The 25171-nt window shown below is 38.0% G+C and overlaps 1 protein-coding gene across 7 annotated transcripts in view; it reads left to right on the forward strand.

Moving 5' to 3' along the window:
- The window catches only part of LOC128697363 (uncharacterized), a 152571-nt gene that overhangs the window by 19482 nt on the left and 107918 nt on the right, over positions 1 to 25171 (forward strand). For 6 of the 7 annotated variants that reach the window (XM_070094104.1, XM_070094110.1, XM_070094109.1 and 3 more), the window contains exons 3-4: positions 5685 to 7680; positions 13851 to 14045. In XM_070094104.1, coding sequence (XP_069950205.1) covers positions 5685 to 7680; positions 13851 to 14045 — 2191 coding nt within the window. The remainder of the gene's footprint in view (positions 1 to 5684; positions 7681 to 13850; positions 14046 to 25171) is intronic. The other variant, XM_070094111.1, reaches the window with a different exon arrangement.

The raw sequence follows: 25171 nt of genomic DNA on the forward strand, positions 1-25171 counted from the left end.
GTGTCGCTAACCCTCTTGACGTTGCCTCTGAAATTGGTAATCATCTTGTCTGTATCTCTCAGGGGCTTCATCTATGCCCCACGTTTCATTCTTCAAAGTCTGCCAGAGAGTTAGATCCCTTAAACTTTTCTTCTAAAAGAGAAGAATCTTATAATATGCCTTTTACACTTCTGGAACTGGAGGCAACACTCTCAGCTTGCAAATCATCGGCAGATGGGCCTGATGGCATTCATATTCATATTCTGCATTTACATCCATCAGCCCTTGCAGTTCTCTTATGACTCTTTAATCTTATTTGGTCACAAGGAGTTCTTCCCCAGCTGTGGAAATCTGCCATTGTTCTCCCTTTCCGCAAACCAGGTACCACGGGACATGATGCCTCCCACTATCGTCCCATTGCTCTTACCAGTGCAGTTTGCAAGGTGATGGAACGTTTGGTAAATAGACATTTGATGTGGCAAGTAGCTCTCTTGCTTTCTGTACATTTTTCTACATTCTCTTTTAATGTTTGATATTCTATGCTTTGTCAGCTGAACAAATTTCATACAGAAATTGAATGCTGTTGTTTTCAGCTTTTCCATGCTCTGATGTGGGTTGAGGGCACTTAGGACAGTTTCCCAGGGGATGTCTCATGGGTCTTTAAGTTAAATTTATGGAATATCCCTTCATGTTGGCTACTTCTTAGTTTCTCTGCACGTTAATTTATACTTGTTTGTGTTCTGTGAAGTTGTAATTGGTAATTGCATTTAACATTATCTCTTGATTAGTTCCTTATTATTCATGAAGATCAAATCTTGTGTACGTATTTTCATATCTAGTAGGTTCTGGTCTCTGTTGGTTCAAAGCAAACTTTGCAGAGTGCCAGTAACCCTCTGGTATGTGTGTACATTAAAACCCCTGTATCCACGGATTTGGTTTCTGCTGTTTCAGTTATCCACTGTTTGCCGTGGTCCGAAAATTACCCTTAATTTTGCTTAATAATGGCCCCAAAGTGCAAAAGTAGTGATGTTGGTAGTTCTTCAAAGCCTAAGAGAACCCTTGAAGTGCCTCCCATCAGTGAAGAAGTGCTTATTCTTGACTTACTGTGCATCATTTATCAAACTTTATCATAGACATGTATGTAACCGAGAAACGACTTGCGTAACAGTGAACATGTAAACAGTATTTAGATAAAAGTAGGGGAGTTTTCATTGTATTTATGGATTTAGAAAAGGCATGTGATAGAGTGGATAGGGGAGCAATGTGGCAGATGTTGCAAGTGCTTGGAATAGGTTGTAAGTTACTAAATGCTGTAAAGAGTTTTTATGTGGATAATGAGGCTCAGGTTAGGGTGTGTAGAAGAGAGGGAGACTACTTCCCGGTAAAAGAAAGGTCTTAGACAGGGATGTGTAATGTCACCATGGTTGTTTAACATATTTATAGATGGGGTTGTAAAAGAAGTAAATGCTAGGGTGTTCGGGAGAGGGGTGGGATTATATTATGGGGAATCAAATACAAAATGGGAATTGACAGTTACTTTTTGCTGACGATACTGTGTTTTCGGGGATTCATAAGAAAAATTGCAAAGGTTAGTGCATGAGTTTGAGAGGGTGTGTAAAGATAGAAAGTTGAAAGTGAATATAAATAAGAGTAAAGTGATGAGGGTATCAAATGATTTAGATAAAGAAAAATTAGAGATCACATTGGAGGGAGGGAGTATGGAAGAAGTGAATGTTTTCTGATATTTGGGAGGTGACTTGTCAGTGGATGGGTTTATGAAGGATGAGGTTAACCAAAGAATTGATAAAGCAAAAAAAAAAGGTGAGTTGTGTGTTGAGGTATCTGTGGAGACAACATTATCCATGGAGGCAAAGAAGGGAATGTACGAGAGTATTGTAGTACCAACACTCTTATATGGGTGTGAAGCATGGGTTGTAAAGCATGGATTGTAAATGCTGCAGCAAGGAGGCAGCTGGAGGCAGTGGAGATGTCGTGTCTAAGGGCAATGGTGGTGTAAATATTATGCAGAGAATTCATATGTGGAAATTAGGAGGAGGTGTGGAGTTACTAAAAGTATTAGTCAGAGGGCTGAAGAGGGGCTGTTGAGGTGGTTTGGTCATTTAGAGAGAATGGAACAAAGTAGAATGACTTGGGGAGTGTATAAATCTGTTGAAGGAAGGTGGGGTAGGGGTTGTCCCCAAAAAGGTTGGAGGGAAGGGGTAAAGGAGGTTTTGCGAGTGAGGGGCTTGGACTTCCAGCAAGCATGCATAAGCGTGTTAGATAGGAGTGACTGGAGACGAATGGTTTTTGGGACCTGACGACTGTTGGAGTGTGAGCAGGGTAATATTTTGTGAAGGGATTCAAGGAAACCGGTTAGCTGGACTTGAGTCTTGGGAATAGGTAATACAATGCCTGCACTTTAACCCTTTCAGGGTCGTGACTCCCAATCCTGAACTTGCTCTCAGGCTCGAAAAATAAAAATAAAAAAAATACTTTTTCTTGTGAAATGATAGAGAATCTTTTCCTGATGGTAATGACACCAAAAGTATGAAATTCAATATTTACGCATCGGCAATTTCGCCCACTTTTAGCCCTATTTACAGCCAATTCCAATGTTCCAGTCAACTAAGATCATAGCTATTTCACTAGAACTCCATTTGTTCTATCGAATGAATACAAGAACCTGCCCATTTACCGATTTCAACTATCCAGTGAAGTGGTAAAAAATTGGCAATTTAACCAATTTCACACAAATTTCAAAAGTTGCCAATTTCAAAATAGGGTCCAGAATAAACAAGACAGACATTCCTGGCACAAAAATAAAATTTTCTCTGTTCATTAGTCATGTCTCTAGGCCCCTTTTATATTACACTTGCTTTCCATTTTGAATTTTTTTTCTCACAAAAAATGGAAGATTTACTGTTATACAAACTACTGCATTATTGTAGAAACGGTGTAAATAATATCAGCTCACTTGTGAAAGAATATTAGACTCTCTGGTTGATGTGTATTGGATGCGTGGTGTGATTTGTTAACTATTGAACTTTGGCAAAAATCGAACATTTCCGCTAATTTCAGCTCAATTTGAAGGTACTTTTCATTGTGAAACCAATCAATCATCTCTATTTCTCTAATATATCTTCCATTCTATTAAATGAGACCAAAAAGATGAGAATACACCCATAAATACCAAACGAAAATACACTGCAAAGTCGCTGTTTTAAACCAAAAACATGGTCGGATTTTTTTTTTTCTCATTATGCACTGCGTGCTGCAGGATTTTTTTGTACTGCGCGCATTGACCATGCATACCCATTCTTTCATATGTAGGCCTACCAGCTTTCTTCCACTGGATTTGAAGGCACTGGAATTTACGTGTACAAGTATGGCACCAACCCTGGCTCTCAAGCCGTTTAACCCTTTCAGGGTCCGTCCCGTAGATCTACGGCTTTACGGTGAGTGTCCAAACCGTAGATCTACGCCATGAGCTCAGCTCACTCTGATAAACTGTGAGTGGTACATTTGGGCCTAGATATGAGAGAATACATCTATGTGGTATGTGTGCACCACATAAAACAGATCCTGCAGCACACTGTGTATAATGAGAGAAAAAAACTGAAATCATGATTTTTCGATTAAAACAGCAAATTTGCAGTGTTTTTTCGTATGTTTTTTATAGTTGTATTTGCGATTTCTTGGTCTCATTTGATAGAATGGAAGACATATTACAGAAATAGAGATGATTTTCATTGGTTTTAGCACTGGAAATGGCTTGAACCTGAGCTCAAAGTAGCGGAAATGTTAAATTTTTACCGATATTCAAGAGTAAACAAACGACCTCACACATCTAATACACGTCAGCTGGTGGGTCTAATATACATTCACAAATATGGTGATGATATTTATACAATTATTACAGTATTGCATAACAGTAAATCTTCTATTTTTTGGTGTGAATAAAAATTCATTATGTGAATAAAAAATCAAAATGGAATTTATTTGTAAAGCCTCAAAACATAACTAATGAACAGAGGATATATTAGTTTAGTGCCAGGAATGCCTACATTGTTTATTCTGGACCCTATTTTGAAATTGGAATATTTTGAACTTTGTGTTAAATTGGCCAAATTAACAATTTCCGATCACTTTATTTTGTAGTTGAAACAGTTGACTTGGCGATTTCTTGTGCTCAATCGATAGAATAGAAGTAATACTAGTGAAATAGCTAAGAATTTGGTTGATTGGAATAATGTAATTGGCCTAAAATGGGAGTCAAAGTCGGCAAAATCGCTGATTCGTAAACATCGCTGACACATCAAAATTCGCGAGAGCATAATTTCGTCAATTTTCCACCAAATTTCGTACTTTTTGTTTTATTACCTTCACAAAAAGATTCTCTACGATTTCATAAGAAAAAATAACAAATTTTTTTTTTTGAAAATTCTTGGACACTGGTGCGTGACTCCAGATTTGGGCCTTGGACCCTGAAAGGGTTAAGTATGGCACCGACCCTGAAAGGGTTAAAGGAGGGGCTTAGGATATTGGCAGTTTGGCGGGACGTCTAAGCTGTCGTGTCTGTGCGCCTCTGCAAAGACAGTGATTATGTATGAGTGATGGTGAAAGTGTTGAATGATGATGAAAGTTTTTTCTTGTTTTCTTGGGTTTTTCTCTCTTTTTGGGTCACCTGCCTCGGTGGGAAACGGCCAACGTTTTGGGTATCCATGGTAGGTCTTGGAACTTATCCTCTGCAGCTATAGGGGGACTACTGTATGTGGCTAATGTATTTCTAGGTACGTACAATGCTGTTTACAGTCTTTCATTAATTACGTATTTGGAATGTAGGATTTTCAAAGCTTTCAAGGCAACTATGTATCTTCCTTTCTTATTTGTTATGTGAAATTCTCTCCCATTGATGATGGTTCTTATATACAAATGTAATTGCCAGATTCTAGTTTTCCACTATTAATACAACAGTCGAGTCAGTTATGTAGTCTTTCTCTTCCCTTTGAAGTATTCTCTTGCATCTGTATATGTTGTAATTTGCACCCATATCTTACTGTTAGCTGGATTTGAGTCCTGGAGTTAGGAAGTACAGTGTCTGCACTCCAAAGGAGTGAGTATAGTTGCAGTTTTGAATTGTAGTATCAGTGCATCTGTGGCAGGACAGTGATGGTGAATGTGTTTCTTCATTTTTTGGTCACTCTGCTTATGTGGGAAATGTTTGGTGGGTTAAAAAAAAAAATAGGTTGAAAAACATCCCTTTTATGTGATTCTGTGAACACTTCAAATGATTGCTTTTGTGAGGAGCCCACTCATGTAGTTAACTTCATTTTTCTAGGTACTTTTATCTTTTCCAGGTTGTATTTCATAATAATATACGCATTTTACTTTCCTGCTTTGAAGTTGCACTTCTTAAATCCTTATTTGAGATAAAGGAAATATACTTGTATAAGTACTGTAAATAATTTTAATATATTACATTCATCCTTATTTATACATTCCGTAGAATAGGTTGAATCTTGCTACTCAGCAGCACTGTAGGTACTCATAACCCTCATTAATTAAAGCATTGTAGGACAAAAAATTTTGTTCTTTCTAATTACAATCTTATTTCTGTATTTAAGGTAATAACCTTCAATAACCTTCAGCTTTCTCTTTTCTTGTTTCTGTATGCAAGGTTATAACTTTCAGCTTTCTCTTTTCAGATCAAAGGCAAACGGGGGTATGTGCCAAAGAGATATATCCGAGAAAATAAAATTTTAATAAAAGACCTTAAATATGAAGTTCCAACTGAATCCTTTACTGATGATAAACATTTGAAGGATCATCATAGTGAGGATTCAGAAGAAATTCATGAAGTATCTGATAATACTGAGAATGAAGAAAAAACTTTAGGTGTAGAAGAAATTGCCTTAAGTGCTGAGGATGTAGAGTTTAATCTCTTAAAAGTCCAAGAGGCAGAAAAAGAACAACACTATGAAGAGAACATCAGAGCATCTCAAGAATTCAAAGGTAGTGAAGATGAAGAACAAAAACATTCAAATGATAGAAAAAGTGATGAGGAACTTGAAGACAAGGAAGAAATTAAGACTGATGAAGTAAAAGAAAAGGAAGAAAAAATAATTGAAGAAAGTTTTGAAATTGAGAAAGACAACTGGGATGGTAAGAAGGAAGATGCAGATATTAAAGAAAAACAAGCTGACTCTGGAGGGGAAAAGGAGGACACACCAGAAGTGTTCAGTGATACTGTAAATATCTCAAATTCAGTTTCTGCTTCTAACATAGGTCTCCCAAGCCCTGACTTATCACAATTTGAAAATAAATCTGCAGATAGTGTTGCTACTGAAGAATATAATGACAAGAAGTTGGATGACATTAAAAGATCTCCGTTAAATTTTGAAGTAATTGATGGTACTACAGTAGAAATTTTTGATGAAATGGCTAGTGCTACACACATACCTCCTGTTATTGAGCCATCTACAGTCATTTCTGAAGAATCTTCAGGAATGAACGAAAAGTTGGCTGCAGGGCATGCACATCCATCTCTTTCTCAGTCATCATTAGACACATCTCAATCTCATTTTGTTAATACCAAACCTTTAGTGGTGTCAAGTTTGGAAGAGAGTGGATCAGTAATTCCAGAAATTGTTAGTTCTACTCCTATGGTTGAAAATTCTCAGCAGACCACAATGATTTTTCCTTCTGAAGAGGAACATAGTGTGCAGAGAGAACAAACTACAGGTATTTCAGATATTAATTCATCTTCATCATGGTTTGATGCATCTTCAACAGTAACATCTTGGAGTAATGGTGAAAAAGAAGTAATTGAAGGAAATATAATAAACAAGAAAGAAGAAAATGAAGTAAAAAAAGAAAAAGAAAGTAAGGCAAAAGAAGGTGAAGTAAAAGAAGAAAGCGAAGTAAAAGAAGAAAAAGTAATTGAAGAGGAAGAAAATAAAGTCAAAGTAAAAGAAGATATTAAAGAAGGAAAAGCAAAAGATGACAAAGAAAATGCAATGAAAGAAGAAGAAAGCGAGGAAAAAGAGAATGAAGGAAATAACACTCAGGAAACTACAGAAAATTTAAGTGAGGGGAGTACTGCCGGGTCATCTTCTGTTAACACTATCTCTGGCACAAGTACTACAGATAGCACACCAACTGATGATGAATTTGGAATACCAAAACCAGATTCAGTAGCTGAGACTGCAGATAAACAGGCAGTAGTTACAGGAGGTTTTTTATCTTCTTGGTTTGGCAGCTTAGAAAATGCAAATAGTCCAGAATCTGTGGAATCCCAGGATTCTTTAGACTCTTCCCCAGCACCAAAGGATTCTAATGAAGAAGAGCCTAATAGTGCTTCAGATGACAGTATAGCAGGTGATTTGGAAGCAGATCCACTCCTGTCAGTTTCCCAAATTGCTATCACTGAGACTCCTGGTGCTTCTGTGTATGAGAATGAAATTCCAGATAACATTTTACAAACTCCAAATTCTGCAGATGAAGATTATAATACCTTCAGCACCCAACAACATACCCCTCCTTCAGAAGATGCCAGTCCTGATTCTCCAGTGTTACCCAGCCCGGAACAGGATCTAAAAATAATCCTTAGTACCGATGGTCAATCTTCTGTGGGAGATTTGGTTCATGACTTTGGTGCTTTGGAAACCAGAAGTGAAGAGGATGCAAATATTATTGATACAGGTAGGGATGTTTGGTGCACTTCTGTAGGTTGTAATTCTCACATTTGGTATATTTATTTGGATGGTGATTTTTTTTTTTTAAATATTGCTAAAACCTGTTAGCCATACAGTATGGTAATCTTTTCATTAATCATTAAATTGGTGGGGCAGTTATTAAGAGTTTCAAAAAAATTTGCCAATTATTTTGAATGCACATAGTTATTACAAAATAAGGCAAAATTTATTTTATAAGTTTAAAAAAGCCCCTGGTTATGCAGAGCATTTCAGGCTGAAACTGAAACTTGAAACTAAATTTTCAATGTAATACAGTTGTGTTGTTGAAGTGGGATTATTGAGATGTTAAATTTAATATAAAGTTGTCCAAAGAGTTGTTTTTTTAGTATTCTGGTTGTTTCTCACTGATGCTGGGTTTCCCAAACTACAAAACTGTAGTGTACTGTATATTAAAATTGTAATGGTAATATGAAGACATACTAACACAAAATTATATTGGTGGTTTTAGTTATAGTAATTGTTGGGGTTAGAAACACAGTATAGTACTGGTAATACACGAGTATGAATGCTGATTGGAGTCTGAATAAGCAGGTCGCATTATATCTATAGCATATGACATTTATATTGAATATGTGTAAATTTACCCTAAATTGAGATGTTTTTTAACAATGTGTTTGAAGCAGTTGGCAAATGGTGAGCTTTAAAAGAGAGTTCCATATTTTTGTGTTTTGTCTTTGTATGGAGCTTCTACTGTGGTTGAGTAGAACACATTGCGATATCTTGTAGAGTATCTGTTGAAGCACATAAGTGAACGCTGAAATAAAGGTAAGTAACTTTTCATTGCATTTATGGATCTAGAAAAGGCTTATGATAGGATTGATAAGGGAGCAGTGTTGTAGATGTTGCAAAGGTATGGAATAGGTAGTAGGTTATTTACAACAGTAAGGAGCTTTTATGTGGATAGAGTAGGAGACAAACATATTTTCCAGTAAATAAGGTCTTAGACAGGGATTTGTGATGTCACTATGGTTGTCTAACACAGTATTTATAGATGAGATTGCAAAAGAAGTGAATGCTAGGGTGATAAGGAGAAGTGTGAGATTGAAAGATTATGAATCTGGTTTGGGGTGGAAGTTGTCACAGTTGATTTTTGCCATTGACTATTCGGAAGAGAAGTTGCAGAGGATGTTAAACGAATTTGGGAGGGTATATAAAAGAAGGAAATTTAAAGTAAACATAAGAAATAACTAGGTGATGAGAGTATCAAAGTATATAGGCAGTGAAATACTGGATATCTGATTGGGGGGAGGGATGGATTATGGAGGAAGTAAATATGTTCAGATATTTGGGAATATAGTGTTGGAGTGGTTGGTACTTTTGTTTAATAAATGTATGAAAGAGGGGAAGGTACCTAGGGATTGGCAGAGAGCATGTATAGTCCCTTTATATAAAGGGAAAGGGGACAAAAGAGACTGTAAAAATTATAGAGGAATAAGCTTACTGAGTATACCAGGAAAAGTGTACGGTAGGGTTATAATTGAAAGAATTAGAGGTAAGACAGAATGTAGGATTGCGGATGAGCAGGGAGGCTTCAGAGTGGGTAGGGGATGTGTAGATCAGGTGTTTACATTGAAGCATATATGTGAACAGTATTTAGATAAAGGTAGGGAAGTTTTTATTGCATTTATGGATTTAGAAAAGGCATATGATAGAGTGGATAGAGGAGCAATGTGGCAGATGTTGCAAGTACATATATGGAATAGGTGGTAAGTTATTAAATGCTGTAAAGAGTTTTTATGAGGATAGTGAGGCTCAGGTTAGGGTGTGTAGAAGAGAGGGAGACTACTTCCCGGTAAAAGTAGGTCTTAGACAGGGATGTGTAATGTCACCATGGTTGTTTAATATATTTATAGATGGGGTTGTAAAGGAAGTAAATGCTAGGGTGTTTGGGAGAGGGGTGGGATTAAATTATGGGGAATCAAATTCAAAATGGGAATTGACAGTTACTTTTTGCTGATGATACTGTGCTTATGGGAGATTCTAAAGAAAAATTGCAAAGGTTAGTGGATGAGTTTGGGAATGTGTGTAAAGGTAGAAAGTTGAAAGTGAACATAGAAAAGAGTAAGGTGATGAGGGTGTCAAATGATTTAGATAAAGAAAAATTGGATATCAAATTGGGGAGGAGGAGTATGGAAGAAGTGAATGTTTTCAGATACTTGGGAGTTGACGTGTCGGCGGATGGATTTATGAAGGATGAGGTTAATCATAGAATTGATGAGGGAAAAAAGGTGAGTGGTGCGTTGAGGTATATGTGGAGTCAAAAAACGTTATCTATGGAGGCAAAGAAGGGAATGTATGAAAGTATAGTAGTACCAACACTCTTATATGGGTGTGAAGCTTGGGTGGTAAATGCAGCAGCGAGGAGACGGTTTGAGGCAGTGGAGATGTCCTGTTTAAGGGTAATGTGTGGTGTAAATATTATGCAGAAAATTCGGAGTGTGGAAATTAGGAGAAGGTGTGGAGTTAATAAAAGTATTAGTCAGAGGGCAGAAGAGGGGTTGTTGAGGTGGTTTGGTCATTTAGAGAGAATGGATCAAAGTAGAATGACATGGAAAGCATATAAATCTATAGGGGAAGGAAGGCGGGGTAGGGGTCGTCCTCGAAAGGGTTGGAGAGAGGGGGTAAAGGAGGTTTTGTGGGTAAGGGGCTTGGACTTCCAGCAAGCGTGCGTGAGCGTGTTAGATAGGAGTGAATGGAGACGAATGGTACTTGGGACCTGACGATCTGTTGGAGTGTGAGCAGGGTAATATTTAGTGAAGGGATTCAGGGAAACCGGTTATTTTCATATAGTCGGACTTGAGTCCTGGAAATGGGAAGTACAATGCCTGCACTTTAAAGGAGGGGTTTGGGATATTGGCAGTTTGGAGGGATATGTTGTGTATCTTTATATGTGTATGCTTCTAGACTGTTGTATTCTGAGCACCTCTGCAAAAACAGTGATAATGTGCGAGTGTGGTGAAAGTGTTGAATGATGATGAAAGTATTTTCTTTTTGGGGATTTTCTTTCTTTTTTTTGGGTCACCCTGCCTCGGTGGGAGACGGCCGACTTGTTGAAAAAAAAAAAAAAAAAATTTGGGAATGGACTTTGTCAGGTGGCTCTATGAGAGATGAGGTGACCCATAGAATTGGTGAAGAGAAAAAAGATGTGTGGTGTGTTGAGACATCTCTGAAGATTAAGACCTTTATCCATGGAGGGGAAAAAGGGGAATGTACCAGAGTATAGTGGTACTAGCACTATTGTATGGGTGTGAAACATGGGTTTATAATGTTACAGTGAGGAAGTGGCTGAAGACAGAGATATCGTATTTGAGGGCATTGTGTAGTGTGAACATTATTCAGAGAATTTAGAGTTTGGGGATTATTCAGTGAGCTGAAGAGGGGTTGTTGAGGTGGTTTGGACATTGAGAGATGGAATTAAATAGGAGGACTAGGAGTGTATATAAATCTGGGGTGGAGGGAAGGTGGGGTAGGGGTCATAATAGGAAAGGCTGGAGGGAGGAGGTTCATGAATGAGGTTTTAACTGCTAGGAGTAGAGGCCAGTGACTTTAATGATTTGACATGCTGATGTAGTGTGTGCAGCATAACATTTATGAAGGGATTCAAGGAAACTGTTTAGCTGGACTTGAGTTCTGGAAGTGGGAAGTATAGTGCCTGCACTATGAAGGAGGGGTGGGAATGTTGCAGATTGAGGTTCACTTGAACTGTGATATCTCTTCCCTTCTGAAAAGACAGTGATTTCATGAGTGATAGTGAAAGTGTTTTCTTCTTTGCCAGGTCCCCCTACCTTGGTGGGAGGTGACTAGTGTGTTAAAAAAAAAAATATGCCTTCTGTTACAGCTCTGCAAGAAGTTTTATCACTAGGTTAATATTTGTATTGAGTTCTCTCTATACTGTATACACTATGCACAGCAATAAGTGTAAATGTTTTGCATGTTTTGACTAGCAGGGGTGTGTTGTATCTACAATGTGATTGAGTGATTATTCTAATAGCAAAATTTTGTTATGATGAATTTTAGGTGATTTGTTTTATAGATTCCTATTCACAAATACTGTAAGTGAGGTAAGGATAAATTAGTGAGTAGTATAGGGAGAGAGTATTGGTTTTTGAGGTACGTGGTAGCACATCTGAAAGAATGCATAGTTTTTAAAACTTTTCTTAGATTCATGTGTTGTGTTGAATTTTAGTTTGCTGTAAAGGTATATGCCTAAGAATTTTTTCCTCATCTTTTCTTTCATTATGTATAAAATTTAACTTTTGCATTCAGTTGAATATTTTTAACCTTACTCTTGAATACTATGTCAGCAGTTTTATGAATATTGATGGAGAGATGGTTTGTTGTCATCAGAGTAGATATATTTACAAGCTCATAATAAACAGTGTCGTTGAAGACAACCAGGTCTGGATTTGAAACGATAAAAGTTGTGTGGGTCTTGAACCATGGCAAGTGAGTCCCTAAAACTCACAGGCCAGTATGTTAACCACTCAACCAGCTGCCTCTGTGAGGTTTTAGGAATCATCATGGGTTCAAGCCCTACCCACTTTGTGATTTGTTTGTAACAGTGTTGTTATGATTTAGGTGCCTTGGAGGAATTAGGTAGGTCATTGATGTAGATGAGAAATAATATAGGGCTTAGAAAATACTGCATTCTGGTACCCCTTTGCTGATAGGTCAAGATGAAATATTGTCATTGATGGTCTTGTGTTGGGATTTTAGGGAAGTGTGACCATAATGTTCCATAATATTCTGGTTTAAGTAGCGGGATATTGTGGTTTTCAGTATGAAAAACTTTTTGTACATTATTAAAAAGACCCATGGTATATTCGGTAATTTCTAGAGATGTCTAAATTGAATCAAGCATTTCTATTATTGCATCATTTATACTTTCTCCTGGCATGAAACCAAACTGGCAAGGTTTAAAAATTCTTTGCTACTACTACAAATAATTGTTTTTAATTTCTTATGATTATTTTTGTCTTCTAAAAATTTGTATATAATGATATGATATTACAGTTTATTCAGGGTGTGATATCTCTCAAAACATGAAAATTAGTCGCATTGTTTGACTATCAAGGTTTATCCTGGGTTAAATATATACATAAATTGTAATGTACTTTGTGGGTACTCGCCTGTTTGTGGTTGCAGGGGTCGAGTCATAACTCCTGGTGTGTGTGTGTGTGTGTGTGTGTGTGTGCATATGCGCATGTGCATTCGTGCGCGAGTGCATGCGAGTGTGCACGAGTGCGAGCGTGCATGCATGCATGCGAGTGTGTGAGAGTGTGAGAGTGTGAGAGTGTGAGAGTGTGAGAGTGTGAGAGTGTGAGAGTGAGAGAGTGTGAGAGTGTGAGAGTGTGAGAGTGTGAGAGTGTGAGAGTGTGAGAGTGTGAGAGTGTGAGAGAGTGAGAGAGAGTGAGAGAGAGTGAGAGAGTGTGAGAGAGTGTGAGAGAGTGTGAGAGAGTGTGAGAGAGTGTGAGAATGAGAGTGAGTGTGTGTACTCACCTATTTGTGGTTGCAGGGGTTGAGTCTTAGCTCCTGGCCCTGCCTCTTCACTGGTTGCTACTGGGTCCTCTCTCTCCCTGCTCCATGAGCTTTATCAAACCTCGTCTTAAAACTATGTACGTTTCCCAGCCTCCACTATGTCACTTTCTAGGCTATTCCACTGCCTGACAACTCTATGACTGAAGAGTGTGTGCGTGAGTGTGTGTGTGTGTGTGTGTGTGTGTGTGTGTGTGTGTGTGTGTGTGTGTGTGTGTGTGTGTGTGTGTGTGTGTGTGTGTGTGTGTGTGTGTGTGTGTGTGTGTGTGTGTGAGAGTGAGAGAGTGAGAAAGAGCATGAGAGTATAAGAGAGACAATATGAGACAGTATGAGAGAGAGAGAATGAGAGAGAGAGAGAGAATGCACAAGAGGGAATATGATATGATACCTCTCAATGCCTGAAAATAAGTCACTGCATGTCCTGCCAGACCCTTTATTTTTTCTAGGCTTGACAAGTGGTAGGACACCCAAACAGTTGAGCCTAAGCATAAAATGATGGTACACATCTAATTTAAGGCCTAAAATTGAAAATACAGTTAAGCTATGATAATATCCCACTTTAGATAAATCCCTTTCAACCAGATTTTGTAAATGGAGAAGAGTCAAAAATTTCAAACCTATCAGAAGTAGAAGATCCTCAGGCCTTTCCCTCAGACGAAGATGAGGAAGATCCTGGATCAAGTACCGCACGACCGATGTATGCCGAGCCAGAGCCTTCAACCCAAGGCTCGCCTTCAGAATCCAGCGTAGTCTCTGATGATCTAGCACATCTGGCAGGTAAGCTCAGTGCCAGAATATTTTAATGAAATCGTTTCTTCTTACTTTCTCTAATAATACCTATCTAATTTTAGACTAATTATTCATTTCTCAAGCTAATTTAAGTCAATTGGTTGAATGCTAGGAGTTGGGACCAAGGACTAAAACCTTTCTCTCTTGCAAACTCAAATAGATGATTGTGAGAGAAATTTTTGCAGGATCATTAAACTTGCATAAAATATTACCTATAAGTTGAGAGATATACTTTCAGTCTGCAGAGTGCTTTTTTACACTGTCTTTACAGTTAATGTAGGAGTAATTTTCAGTAAAAGTTTATTTTGAGAGGAATTAGGCTAATTTTTTGTTGTTTCCTTTAAATATGGTTAGGTTAGAGAGATTTTTTTAGCTTTGTTTAAATAGTTATGCAGAGCAAAAGCTTACTAGCATTACACATACTTTTGTACACATCACCATTATTATACTCATGTATGTGTTTTTTAAATCTTGATTTATCCAACTTTAATTTATAGTTACGAGTTCCTGCTTGGTTTGATATTGTTAGCATCCTATTTGCATCACTTCTCCCTTCAACTTGTCTTCCACTTGTACAGTTAATCATATCTTCCATCATTGTGTGTCTTTCAAGAAAGTGTAGGTTCAGGGCTCTCAATCAATCTTCATATATAAGATTCCTTATACATGATTAATTTTGTCAAACTTCACTGTATGTTCTCTGAAATATTTGTCTCTTTTGTAGTATGGAGACCTGAACTGAGCTGCACAATCAAAGTGAGGTCATAATAATGATATTCCCCCCCACCCAACAAGTTGGCCGTCTCCCACCGAGGCAGGGTGACCCAAAAAGAAAGAAAATCCCCAAAAAGAAAATGCTTTCATCATCATTCAACACTTTCACCTTACTCATACAAAATCACTGTCTTTGCAGAGGCACCCAGATACAACAGTTTAGAAGCATATATAAAGATATATAACATAGTGAGGCTCAAGTTAAGAGTATGTAGGAAAGAGGGAAATTATTTCCCAGTAAAAGTAGGCCTTAGACAAGGATATGTGATGTCACCGTGGTTGTTTAATTTATTTATAGATGGGGTTGTAAGAGAAGTAAATGCGAGGGTCTTGGCAAGAGGCGTGGAGTTAAAAGATAAAGAATCACACATAAGGTGGGAGTTGTCACTGTTGCTCTTTGCTGATGACACTGTGCTTTTGGGAGATTCTGAAGAGAAGTTGCAGAGATTGGTGGATGAATTTGGTAGGGTATGCAAAAGAAGAAAATTAAAAGTGAATACAGGAAAGAGTAAGGTTATGAGGATAACAAAAATATTAGGTGATGAAAGATTGGATATCAAATTGGAGGGAGAGAGTATGGAGGAGGTGAATGTATTCAGATATTTGGGAGTGGACGTGTCAGCGGATGGGTCTATGAAAGATGAGGTGAATCATAGAATTGATGAGGGGAAAAGGGTGAGTGGTGCACTTAGGAGTCTGTGGAGACAAAGAACTTTGTCCTTGGAGGCAAAGAGGGGAATGTATGAGAGTATAGTGTTACCAACGCTCTTATATGGGTGTGAAGCATGGGTGATAAATGTTGCAGCGAGGAGAAGGCTGGAGGCAGTGGAGATGTCATGTCTGAGGGCAATGTGTGGTGTGAATATAATGCAGAGAATTCGTAGTTTGGAAGTTAGGAGGAGGTGCGGGATTACCAAAACTGTTGTCCAGAGGGCTGAGGAAGGGTTGTTGAGGTGGTTTGGACATGTAGAGAGAATGGAGCGAAACAGAATGACTTCAAGAGTGTATCAGTCTGTAGTGGAAGGAAGGCGGGGTAGGGGTTGGCCTAGGAAAGGTTGGAAGGAAGGGCTAAAGGAGGTTTTGCGTGCGAGGGGCTTGGACTTCCAGCAGGCATGCGTGAGCGTGTTTGATAGGAGTGAATGGAGACAAATGGTTTTTAATACTTGACGTGCTGTTGGAGTGTGAGCAAAGTAACATTTATGAAGGGGTTCAGGGAAACTGGCAGGCCGGACTTGAGTCCTGGAGATGGGAAGTACAGTGCCTGCACTCGAAGGAGGGGTGTTAATGTTGCAGTTTAAAAACTGTAGTGTAAATCACCCTTCTGGCAAGGCAGTGATGGAGTGAATGATGGTGAAAGTTTTTCTTTTTCGGGCCACCCTGCCTTGGTGGGAATCGGCCAGTGTGATGATAAAATAAAAAATAAAAATAAATATATGCTTCAAGGTAAACACTTGATCTACACATCCCCTACCCACTCTGAAACCTCCTTGCTCATCTGCAATCCTACATTCTGTTACCTCTAATCCCTTCAATAATAACCCTACCGTACACTTTTCCTGGTATACAGTGGACCCCCGTTTAACGATCACCTCCCAATGCGACTAATTATGTAAGTGTATTTATGTAAGTGCGTTTGTATGTGTATGTTTGGGGGTCTGAAATGGACTAATCTACTTCACAATATTCCTTATGGGAACAAATTCGGTCAGTACTGGCACCTGAACATACTTCTGGAATGAAAAAATATCGTTAACCGGGGGTCCACTGTACTCAGTAAACTTATTCCTCTATAATTTTTACAGTCTCTTTTGTCCCCCTTCCCTTTATATAAAGGAACTATACATGCTCTCTGCCAATTCCTAGGTACCTTCCCCTCTTTCATACATTTATTAAACAAAAATACCAGCCACTCCAACACTATATCCCCCCCTGCTTTTAACATTTCTGTCATGATCCCATCAGTTCCAGCTGCTTTACCCCCTTTCATTTTACGTAATGCCTCACGCACCTCCTCCACACTCGCATCCTGCTCTTCTTCACTCCTAAAAGATGGTATACCTCCCTGGCCAGTGCATGAAATTACCGCCTCCCTTTCTTTGTCGACATTTAAAAGTTCCTCAAAATATTCTTGCCATCTACCCAATACCTCCCTCTCCCTATCTACTATCTCCTCTACTGTTTTTAACTGACATATCCATTTGTTCCCTAGGCTTTCTTAACCCTTTCAGGGTCGAGAGGCCCTCTCTTAACCCTTTCAGGGTTTCGGCCGTACTAGTACGGCTTACGAGCCAGGGTCCTTGACGTACTAGTACTCATAAATTCTAGTGCCTTCAAATCTAGTGAGAGAAAGCTGGTAGGCCTACATATGAAAGAATGGGTCTATGTGGTCAGTGTGTGCAGTATAAAAAAATGGTGCAGCACACAGTGCATAATGAGAAAATGAAAAACTTTGACCGTATTTTTGGATTAAAACAGCGACTTTGCACTGTATTTTCGTATAGTATTTATTGTTGTATCCTAGTTTTCCTGGTCTCATTTTATAGAATGGAAGACATATTACAGAAATTGAGATGATTTTGTCTGGTTTTACAATGAAAAGTACCTTGAATTTGAGCTCAAAGTAGCAGAAATGTTCGATTTTTACCAAAGTTCAAAAGTAAACAAATCACGCTAAGCATCCAATACACATCAACTGGTGAGTCGAATATTCTTTCACAAGTGCGCCGATATTATTTATACCATTTCTACACTAATGCAGTAGTCTCCATAACAGTAAATCTTCTATTTTTTGTGAGAATAAAAATTCAAAATGGAAAGCAAAAGAATGTAAGAGGGGTGTGGGGATGTGACTAATGAACAGAGGAAATGTTATTCTAGTGCCAGGAATGTCTTTATTGTTTATTCTAGACCCTATTTGGAAATTGGCATCTTTTGAAATTTGTGTGAGATTGGCAAAATTGCTAAATTCTGACCACTGTATTAGATAGTTGAAATCAGTAAATGGGTGGTTTCTTCTGCTCATTTGATAGAAAAAATGGAGTTCTAGAGAAATAGTTATGATTTTTGTCGACAAGTACATTGGAATTGGTCGAAAATAGGGCTCAAAGTGGGCAAAATCGCCTATGCTTAAACAACGTCAAGACCGCTAACTTCGTGAGAGCATAATTCCATAAGTTTTCCATCAAATTTCATACTTTTGGTGTCGTGATCGGGTAAAGATTCTCTATCTTTTCATAAGAAATAATAATTTTTTTTTTTGAAATTTGGGGGACCCTGAGAACAAGTTTGAGAGGGTCTGTGGACCCTCTCAGGGTCGAAAATTTTTCGAAAAAAAAAAAAAAAAATCTCATGAAATGATAGAGAATCTTTTCCCAATCATACTGACACCAAGAGTATGAAAGTTGATGGAAAACTTACGGAATTATGCTCTCGCGAAGTTAGCTGTCTTGACGATGTTTACGCATCAGCGATTCCACCCTCTTTGAGCCCTATTTTTGGCCAATTCCTGTGTACTAGTCGACAAAAGTCATATTTATTTTGCTAGAACTCCATTTTTTCTATCGAATGAGTACAAGAAACCACCCATTTACCAGTTTCAATTATCCAGTAAAGTGGTTAGAAATTGGCAATTTTGCCAGTTTCACACAAATTTCAGAAGATGCCAATTTCCAAATAGGGCCCAGAATAAACAAGAAAGACATTCCTGGCACTAAAATAACAAGTTCTCTGTTCGTTAGTCACGTCCCGAGGCCCCTCTTATATTTCTTTTGATTTTCACTTTGAATTTTTATTCCTACAAAAAATAGGAGATTTACTGTTATGCAGACTACTGCATTAGTGTAGAAATGGTATAAATAATATCAGCGCACTTGTGAAAGAATATTTGACTCGCCAGTTGACATGCATTGGGCGCGTGGCATGATTTGTTTACTTTTGAACTTTGGTAAAAATTGAACATTTCTGCTACTTTGAGCTCAATTTCAAGGTACTTTTCATTGTGAAACCAATCAAAATCATCTCAATTTCTGTAATATGTCTTCCATTCTATAAAATGAGACCAGGAAAACTAGGATACAACCATAAATACCATATGAAATTACAGTGCAAAGTCGCTGTTTTAATCCAAAAACACGGTCAAAGTTTTTTTTTTCTCATTACGCACTGTGCTGCAGGATTTTTTTTATACTGCGCACACTGACCACATAGACCCATTCTTTCATACGTAGGCCTACTAGCTTTCTCTCGCTAGATTTGAAGGCGCTAGAATTTAGGTGTACTAGTACATCAATAACCCTGGTGCGTAAGCCGTACTAGTTTGTCGAAAACCCTGAAAGGGTTAACTTGTTTAACTCGCTCCAAAATTTTTTCTTATTTTCATTAAAATTTCTTGACAGTGCCTCTCCCACTCTATCATCTGCTCTCCTTTTGCACTCTCTCACCACTCTCTTCACCTTTTACTCTCTATATACTCGACTCTTCATATAACACTTCTGCTTTGTAAAAAACCTCTCATAAGCTACCTTTTTCTCTTTTATCACACCCTTTACTTCATCATTCCACCAATCACTCTTTCCTCCTGCACCCACCCTCCTATAACCACAAACTTCTGCTCCACATTCTAATACTGCATTTTTAAAACTATTCCAACCCTCTTCGACCCCCCGACTACTCATACTTGCACTAGCCCACCTTTCTGCCAATAGTTGCTTATATCTCACCCGAACTTCCTCCTCCCTTAGTTTATACACTTTCACCTCCCTCTTACTTGCCGTTGTCATTTTCCTCTTGTCCCATCTACCTCTTACTCTAACTGTAGCTTCAACTAAATAATGATCCGATATATCAGTTGCCCCTCTATAAACGTGTATATCCTGGAGCCTACCCATCACCCTTTTATCCACCAATACATAATTTAATAAACTACTTTCATTACGTGTTATATCATAGCTTGTGTATGTATTTATCCTCTTTTTCATAAAATATGTATTACTTATTACCAAACCTCTTTCTACACATAGCTCAATTAAAGGCTCCCCATTTTCATTTACCCCTTGCACCCGAAATTTACCTACTACTCCCTCCACAATATTTTTACCCACTTTAGCATGCATTCACTCAACATTACCCCAAATCTCTTTCTCCTCTACACTTCTCTCTTCTCCAGGTGCATAAATGCTTACTATAACCCACTTTTCACATCCGGCCCTTATTTTACTCCACATAATCCTTGAATTTATACATTTATATTCCTTCTTTTTCTGCCATAACTTATCCTTCAACATTATTGCTATTCCTTCTTTAGCTTGAACTCTTCTTGAAACCCCTGACCTAATCCCATTTATTTCTCCCCACTGAAACTCTCCCTCCCGCTTCAGCTTTGTTTCACTTAAAGCCAGGATATCCAGCTTCTCATTCATAGTATCCACAATCATCTCTTTCTTATCATTCACACAACATCCATGCACATTCAGACATCCCATTTTGACAATTTTTGTTTTTCTTCTTTTTAGTAATCTGCACAGGAAAAGGGGTTACTAGCCTATTGTTCCCAGCATTTTAGTTGACTTTTACAACATGCATGGCCTACGGAGGAAAGATTCTTATTCCACTTCCCCATGTATATGAAAGGAAAAGTAATAAGAACAAGAACTATTAAGATAAATTGAAAGAAAACTCAGATGAGTGTGTATAAATAAACATGTACATGTATGTGTAGTGTGACCTAAGTGCAAATAGAAGTAGCAAGATGTGCCTGTAACCTTGCATATTTATGAGACAGGCAAAAGACACCAGCAATCCTACCATCATGTAAAACATTTACAGGCTGTCATTTTACACTCACTTGGCAGGACGGTAGTACCTCCCTAGGTGGTTGTTTATATTAGGATGAATGAGTGTGTTTTTGGCCATTGTTACATTCTTTAACACTTGAAGGACTGTCTATGTCAGGGCAACCTCTGAGCCAGGTGATGTGGAGGTATTTCTTTTCCATTCTGTTTTTTGTTTTTTATTTGTTAACCTTGCCATGGGTCATTCCTCACTTTACATTGCTGTATAAAGAAGGTTGTTGATGTTAGAAAGGTAGTGATGCATGTTGTCAATAGCAGTGCTGAAGTACTGATGCTGGCAAGGTCCTATTGCTCTTCGGTGGCAGACTTGATGCTTTTAAAATGTTAATGAAATGACTGATAATGTCAAACAAAATTAATCTGTTGATAGTGTTAAGCAGAAACTATTGTTAAGATTTATTTTATCAGTGTTGCAGTTGGGGCTGTTGACTGTGTTAAGATTAACATTTCGTATCATTGACAGGTTATTACAAAGTTATTAAGAAAAACTAATTTAAATACTTGTGTTCATAAATCAAATAGAGGTTGTTAGAAAACAGTAACATGAGTAAATTGTAAATGCAGTACAGTACTAATATCACAATGTAATCTCTGTAAAGATTCATATATTTAGTGCAGAATCATATACAGATATTCAGTAGCTCATATACAGATAAAAGTAGCTCTATAATTTATGTGTTAAGATTTTGAAAGGTTCATAAAAATTAAAAAAAATATTGTTTTACTACCAGACAAAAATTATAGCAGTAAAAAAAAATTAAGCAGGAGAACTCTATTAAGAAAATATAAAACAGGGCCTAAATTATATTGGAGAGTGCAGTGTATTATTATTATTTATAATATAATATCTCTATTTACTACAAGTACCTGTACAAGGTATACAGGCCTAGCTGACATCAGTAACATACTACTAGTATATAGAAAGCCGCTAGTTATGTTGAGCATTTCGGGCAAATTAGGTCAGTTTTGTCTCTGGATGCGACCCACACCAGTCGACTAACACCCAGGTACCCATTTTAAACTGATGTGTGAACAGGGACAGGGACAGCAGGTGTCTTATGGAAACTTGTCCCTAATGTTTTCCAGCTGTACTGGAAGAGATTCAAACCTCAGACCTCAGTGTGTGTGAGCTGAGTGCGCTAGTGATCAAGCTACGAGACAACATCGATTTTCTGCACCTTTAGTTCCAAAGCCTTTCCGGATTACTGATTTTTCCGCCTTTAGAGAGCCCAGTATTCCTTTGTCTTGAGGTTGGATATGTGACGTACAGTGTGTGGTAAGTGCACTGCCGCAGGAATTTCAAGTTCCTGCTCATAATTTTGTACTGTTCTGGACCATCAGTGTCCTGAAAATCGATGTTGTATCTGTACTACAGTATATATGAATTAATATCAGAAGAGCTGTCCTTGACATCTTATTCCCCAGAGTCTGGAAGTTTGATATGACACTGCATATACATTAATATGTAATTGATATTTCAGATTCAGACTTTCAAAATCAGACAGCATACATGAAGTGTTACCTGTTCTAATGCAGATAAATTAAAAATGTGGGATATGCTTATCGAATACTAGATATTTCAGTAATACAGGCAGTCCCAGTTTAACAAGGAACAGTTAAAAAAAAAACTAGCTTCATTATGGCCCTATTTTATTCAGCAGATCATCAGTTAAATTAAACAGATGGTTAATAGTGCATGAACCTGGGGAGATACTCTATACTATATAAAAAAAAAAAAGACTATTTCCTGATCTTTGTTTTGTAGTCACTTGTGGACTACCTTGATTGTTCTTGCTTCTTACTGCCCATATTATAGCGTTCACATTTCCTAATAAGGCAGTGAGTGGTGCAAAGACTAAGAGAAACATTATTACCTTAGAAAGGAATATGCATATCGCATAGAATTTTGAAGCTCAGTAAAAGGCATAAGAGCATTGATAAAGCTCTTTTACAATACACCAGTATTGGAGTAAATGCAAGATAACATTTTCCAGTAGGCTGTTATTTTGCCCAAATTGTATGATGGAATACAGTGGAACCCTGAATATTGGCCTTAATCCGTTTCAGAAGGTTGCCCTAAATTTGAAACAGCCTAAATTCGAAGCAATATTTCCCATAAGAATTAATGTAAATACAATTAATCCAGACACCCAAATATAATAAAAAAAATACATTTTGTAAAGGTTAACTATAGTTTTACATACACAAAACAATGATAAATAAATATGAAAGTATTTTCTTTTTGGCGATTTTCTTTCTTTTTGGGTCACCCTGCCTTGGTGGGAGATGGTCAACTTGTTAAAAAAAAAAATATGAACATTGCATACCTTTATTGAAGACTCTTGTTGGCATATGGAAGAAAGCAAGGAGGGGAGAGGGAGTTGGGGTTATTATTTGGAAGGGAAATCCCCCTCCATAATGACTTCAGGTAACAAGTCCCTCTCTGGGGTTACTTCCCTTTGTCTTTTAATGGTGCTAGGACCAGCTTGAGAGTAACTGGACCCCTGTCGCACAAAATATTTGTCCAGAGAGCTCTGTTTCTGGTGTCTCTCTAAGATTTACCTGAAGTGGGCCAAGGTTTTGTCACTGAATATGTTGCAGATATGGCTTGTTTCAGCTTGGTCAGGGTGATATTTTTCAGCAAAAGCTTGCAGCCTACTCCACATTGCACAACTCCTCTTAATCTCTGAAGAAGGCACCCCCTTCTCTCTCTCTTCCTCCTCCTCTGAAGCAAGTTCCTCAGCTGTGGTCTGTTGTTGTTCCAGTTGAAAATGTTGCAGCTCTCCAGTGGTTAGCTCTTCCCTGTGGTCCTCCACCAATTCTTCCACATCCTCGTCACTCACATCCAACCCCATGGACTTCCCCAAAGACACAATAGATTCCGCAACAGGCGTAGGGTCGTCAAGGTCAGCCTCAAACCCTTCAAAATCTTTCTCGAGGACACATTCTGGCCAAGCCTTACCTATAAGGCCTAGCAAGTTCCAGCACCAAGCAAGCAAGCTGTACTAGTACGGCTTGCTTGCCAGGGTTGGTGCCGTACTAGTACGCATAAATTCTAGTGCCTTCAAATCTAGCGAGAGAAAGCTGATAGGCCTACATATGAAAGAATGTGTCTATGTGGTAAGTGTGTGCAGTATAAAAAAAATCCTGCAGCACACAGTGCATAATGAGAAAAAAAAACTCCGACCATGTTTTTGCTTTAAAACAGCGACTTTGCACTGTAATTTCATATGGTATTTATGGTTGTATCCTAGTTTTCCTGGTCTCATTTTATAGAATGGAAGACATATTACAGAAATTGAGATGATTTTGACTGGTTTCACAATGAAAAGTACCTTGAAATTGAGCTCAAAGTAGCAGAAATGTTCGATTTTTGCCAAAGTTCAAAAGTAAATAAATCGAGCCATGCGTCCAATACACGTCAACTGGTGAGTCTAATATTCTTTCACAAGTGCGCTGATATTATTTATGCAATTTCTACACTAATGCAGTAGTCTGCATAACAGTAAATCTTCTATTTTTTGTGAGAATAAAAATTCAAAGTGGAAACCAAATGAAATGTAACAGAGGCCTGGGGACGTGACTAATGAACAGAAAATGTTATTTTAGTGCCAGGAATGTCTGTCTGGTTTATTCTGGAACCTATTTGGAAATTGGCAGCTTTTGAAATTTGTGTGAAATTGGCAAAATTGCCAATATCTGACCACTTTATTGGATAGTTGAAATTGGTAAATGGGTAGTTTCTTGCACTCATTTGATAGAAAAAATGGAGTTCTAGCGAAATAGTTATGATTTTTGTCAACTGGTACATTGGAATTGGCCGAAAATAGGGCTCAAAGTTGGCAAAATCGCCGATGCGTAAACATCGTCGAGACCGCTAACTTCGCAAGAGCATAATTCCGTAACTTTTCCATCGAATTTCATACTTTTGGTGTCATTATGATTGGGAAAATATTCCTATTTTTTTGTTAGATTTTTTTTTTTTTTTTTTCCGAAAAATTTTTGACCCTTAGAACAAGTTTAGGGGAGGGCCTGCCGACCCTGAAAGGGCTAAATTCCATTGTGTTTCTCACTTTCTTTACCAAAGGGCTGGCACTCTGAACTTTCTTTGGGCCCATGGTGGCTTATTTCACAGTTGCACTTAATAAACAAGCACAAAAACCAATGGATTTTACGGAAATGTTTGGATGAATTCACAGAGTATATGCTCATTCACCAGGAGACACAGGGAGACTGACTCACCTGCATGCGGCATCCAGGCAGGAGGCAGGCTGAACCATATAATACGGATGATAAATGCAACGGCCGATATTCGGGGTCCCACTGTATATATAACAGAAAACTACAGTATTTCAAAGTTAATTCAGAAAAAGTTATTATGATGTAATCCTGGCTTTTACTAATTTGTTACTGTTTAAAGCACTTGATTTAATTTCTACATCCTTAGCTTTTTAAACATTTTTGCTAATTCTAATAGCTTCCTAAAATTCA

The sequence above is a fragment of the Cherax quadricarinatus genome, chromosome 44, assembly GCF_038502225.1.
Source record: "Cherax quadricarinatus isolate ZL_2023a chromosome 44, ASM3850222v1, whole genome shotgun sequence".
NCBI classification, from domain to species: Eukaryota; Metazoa; Arthropoda; class Malacostraca; order Decapoda; family Parastacidae; genus Cherax; species Cherax quadricarinatus.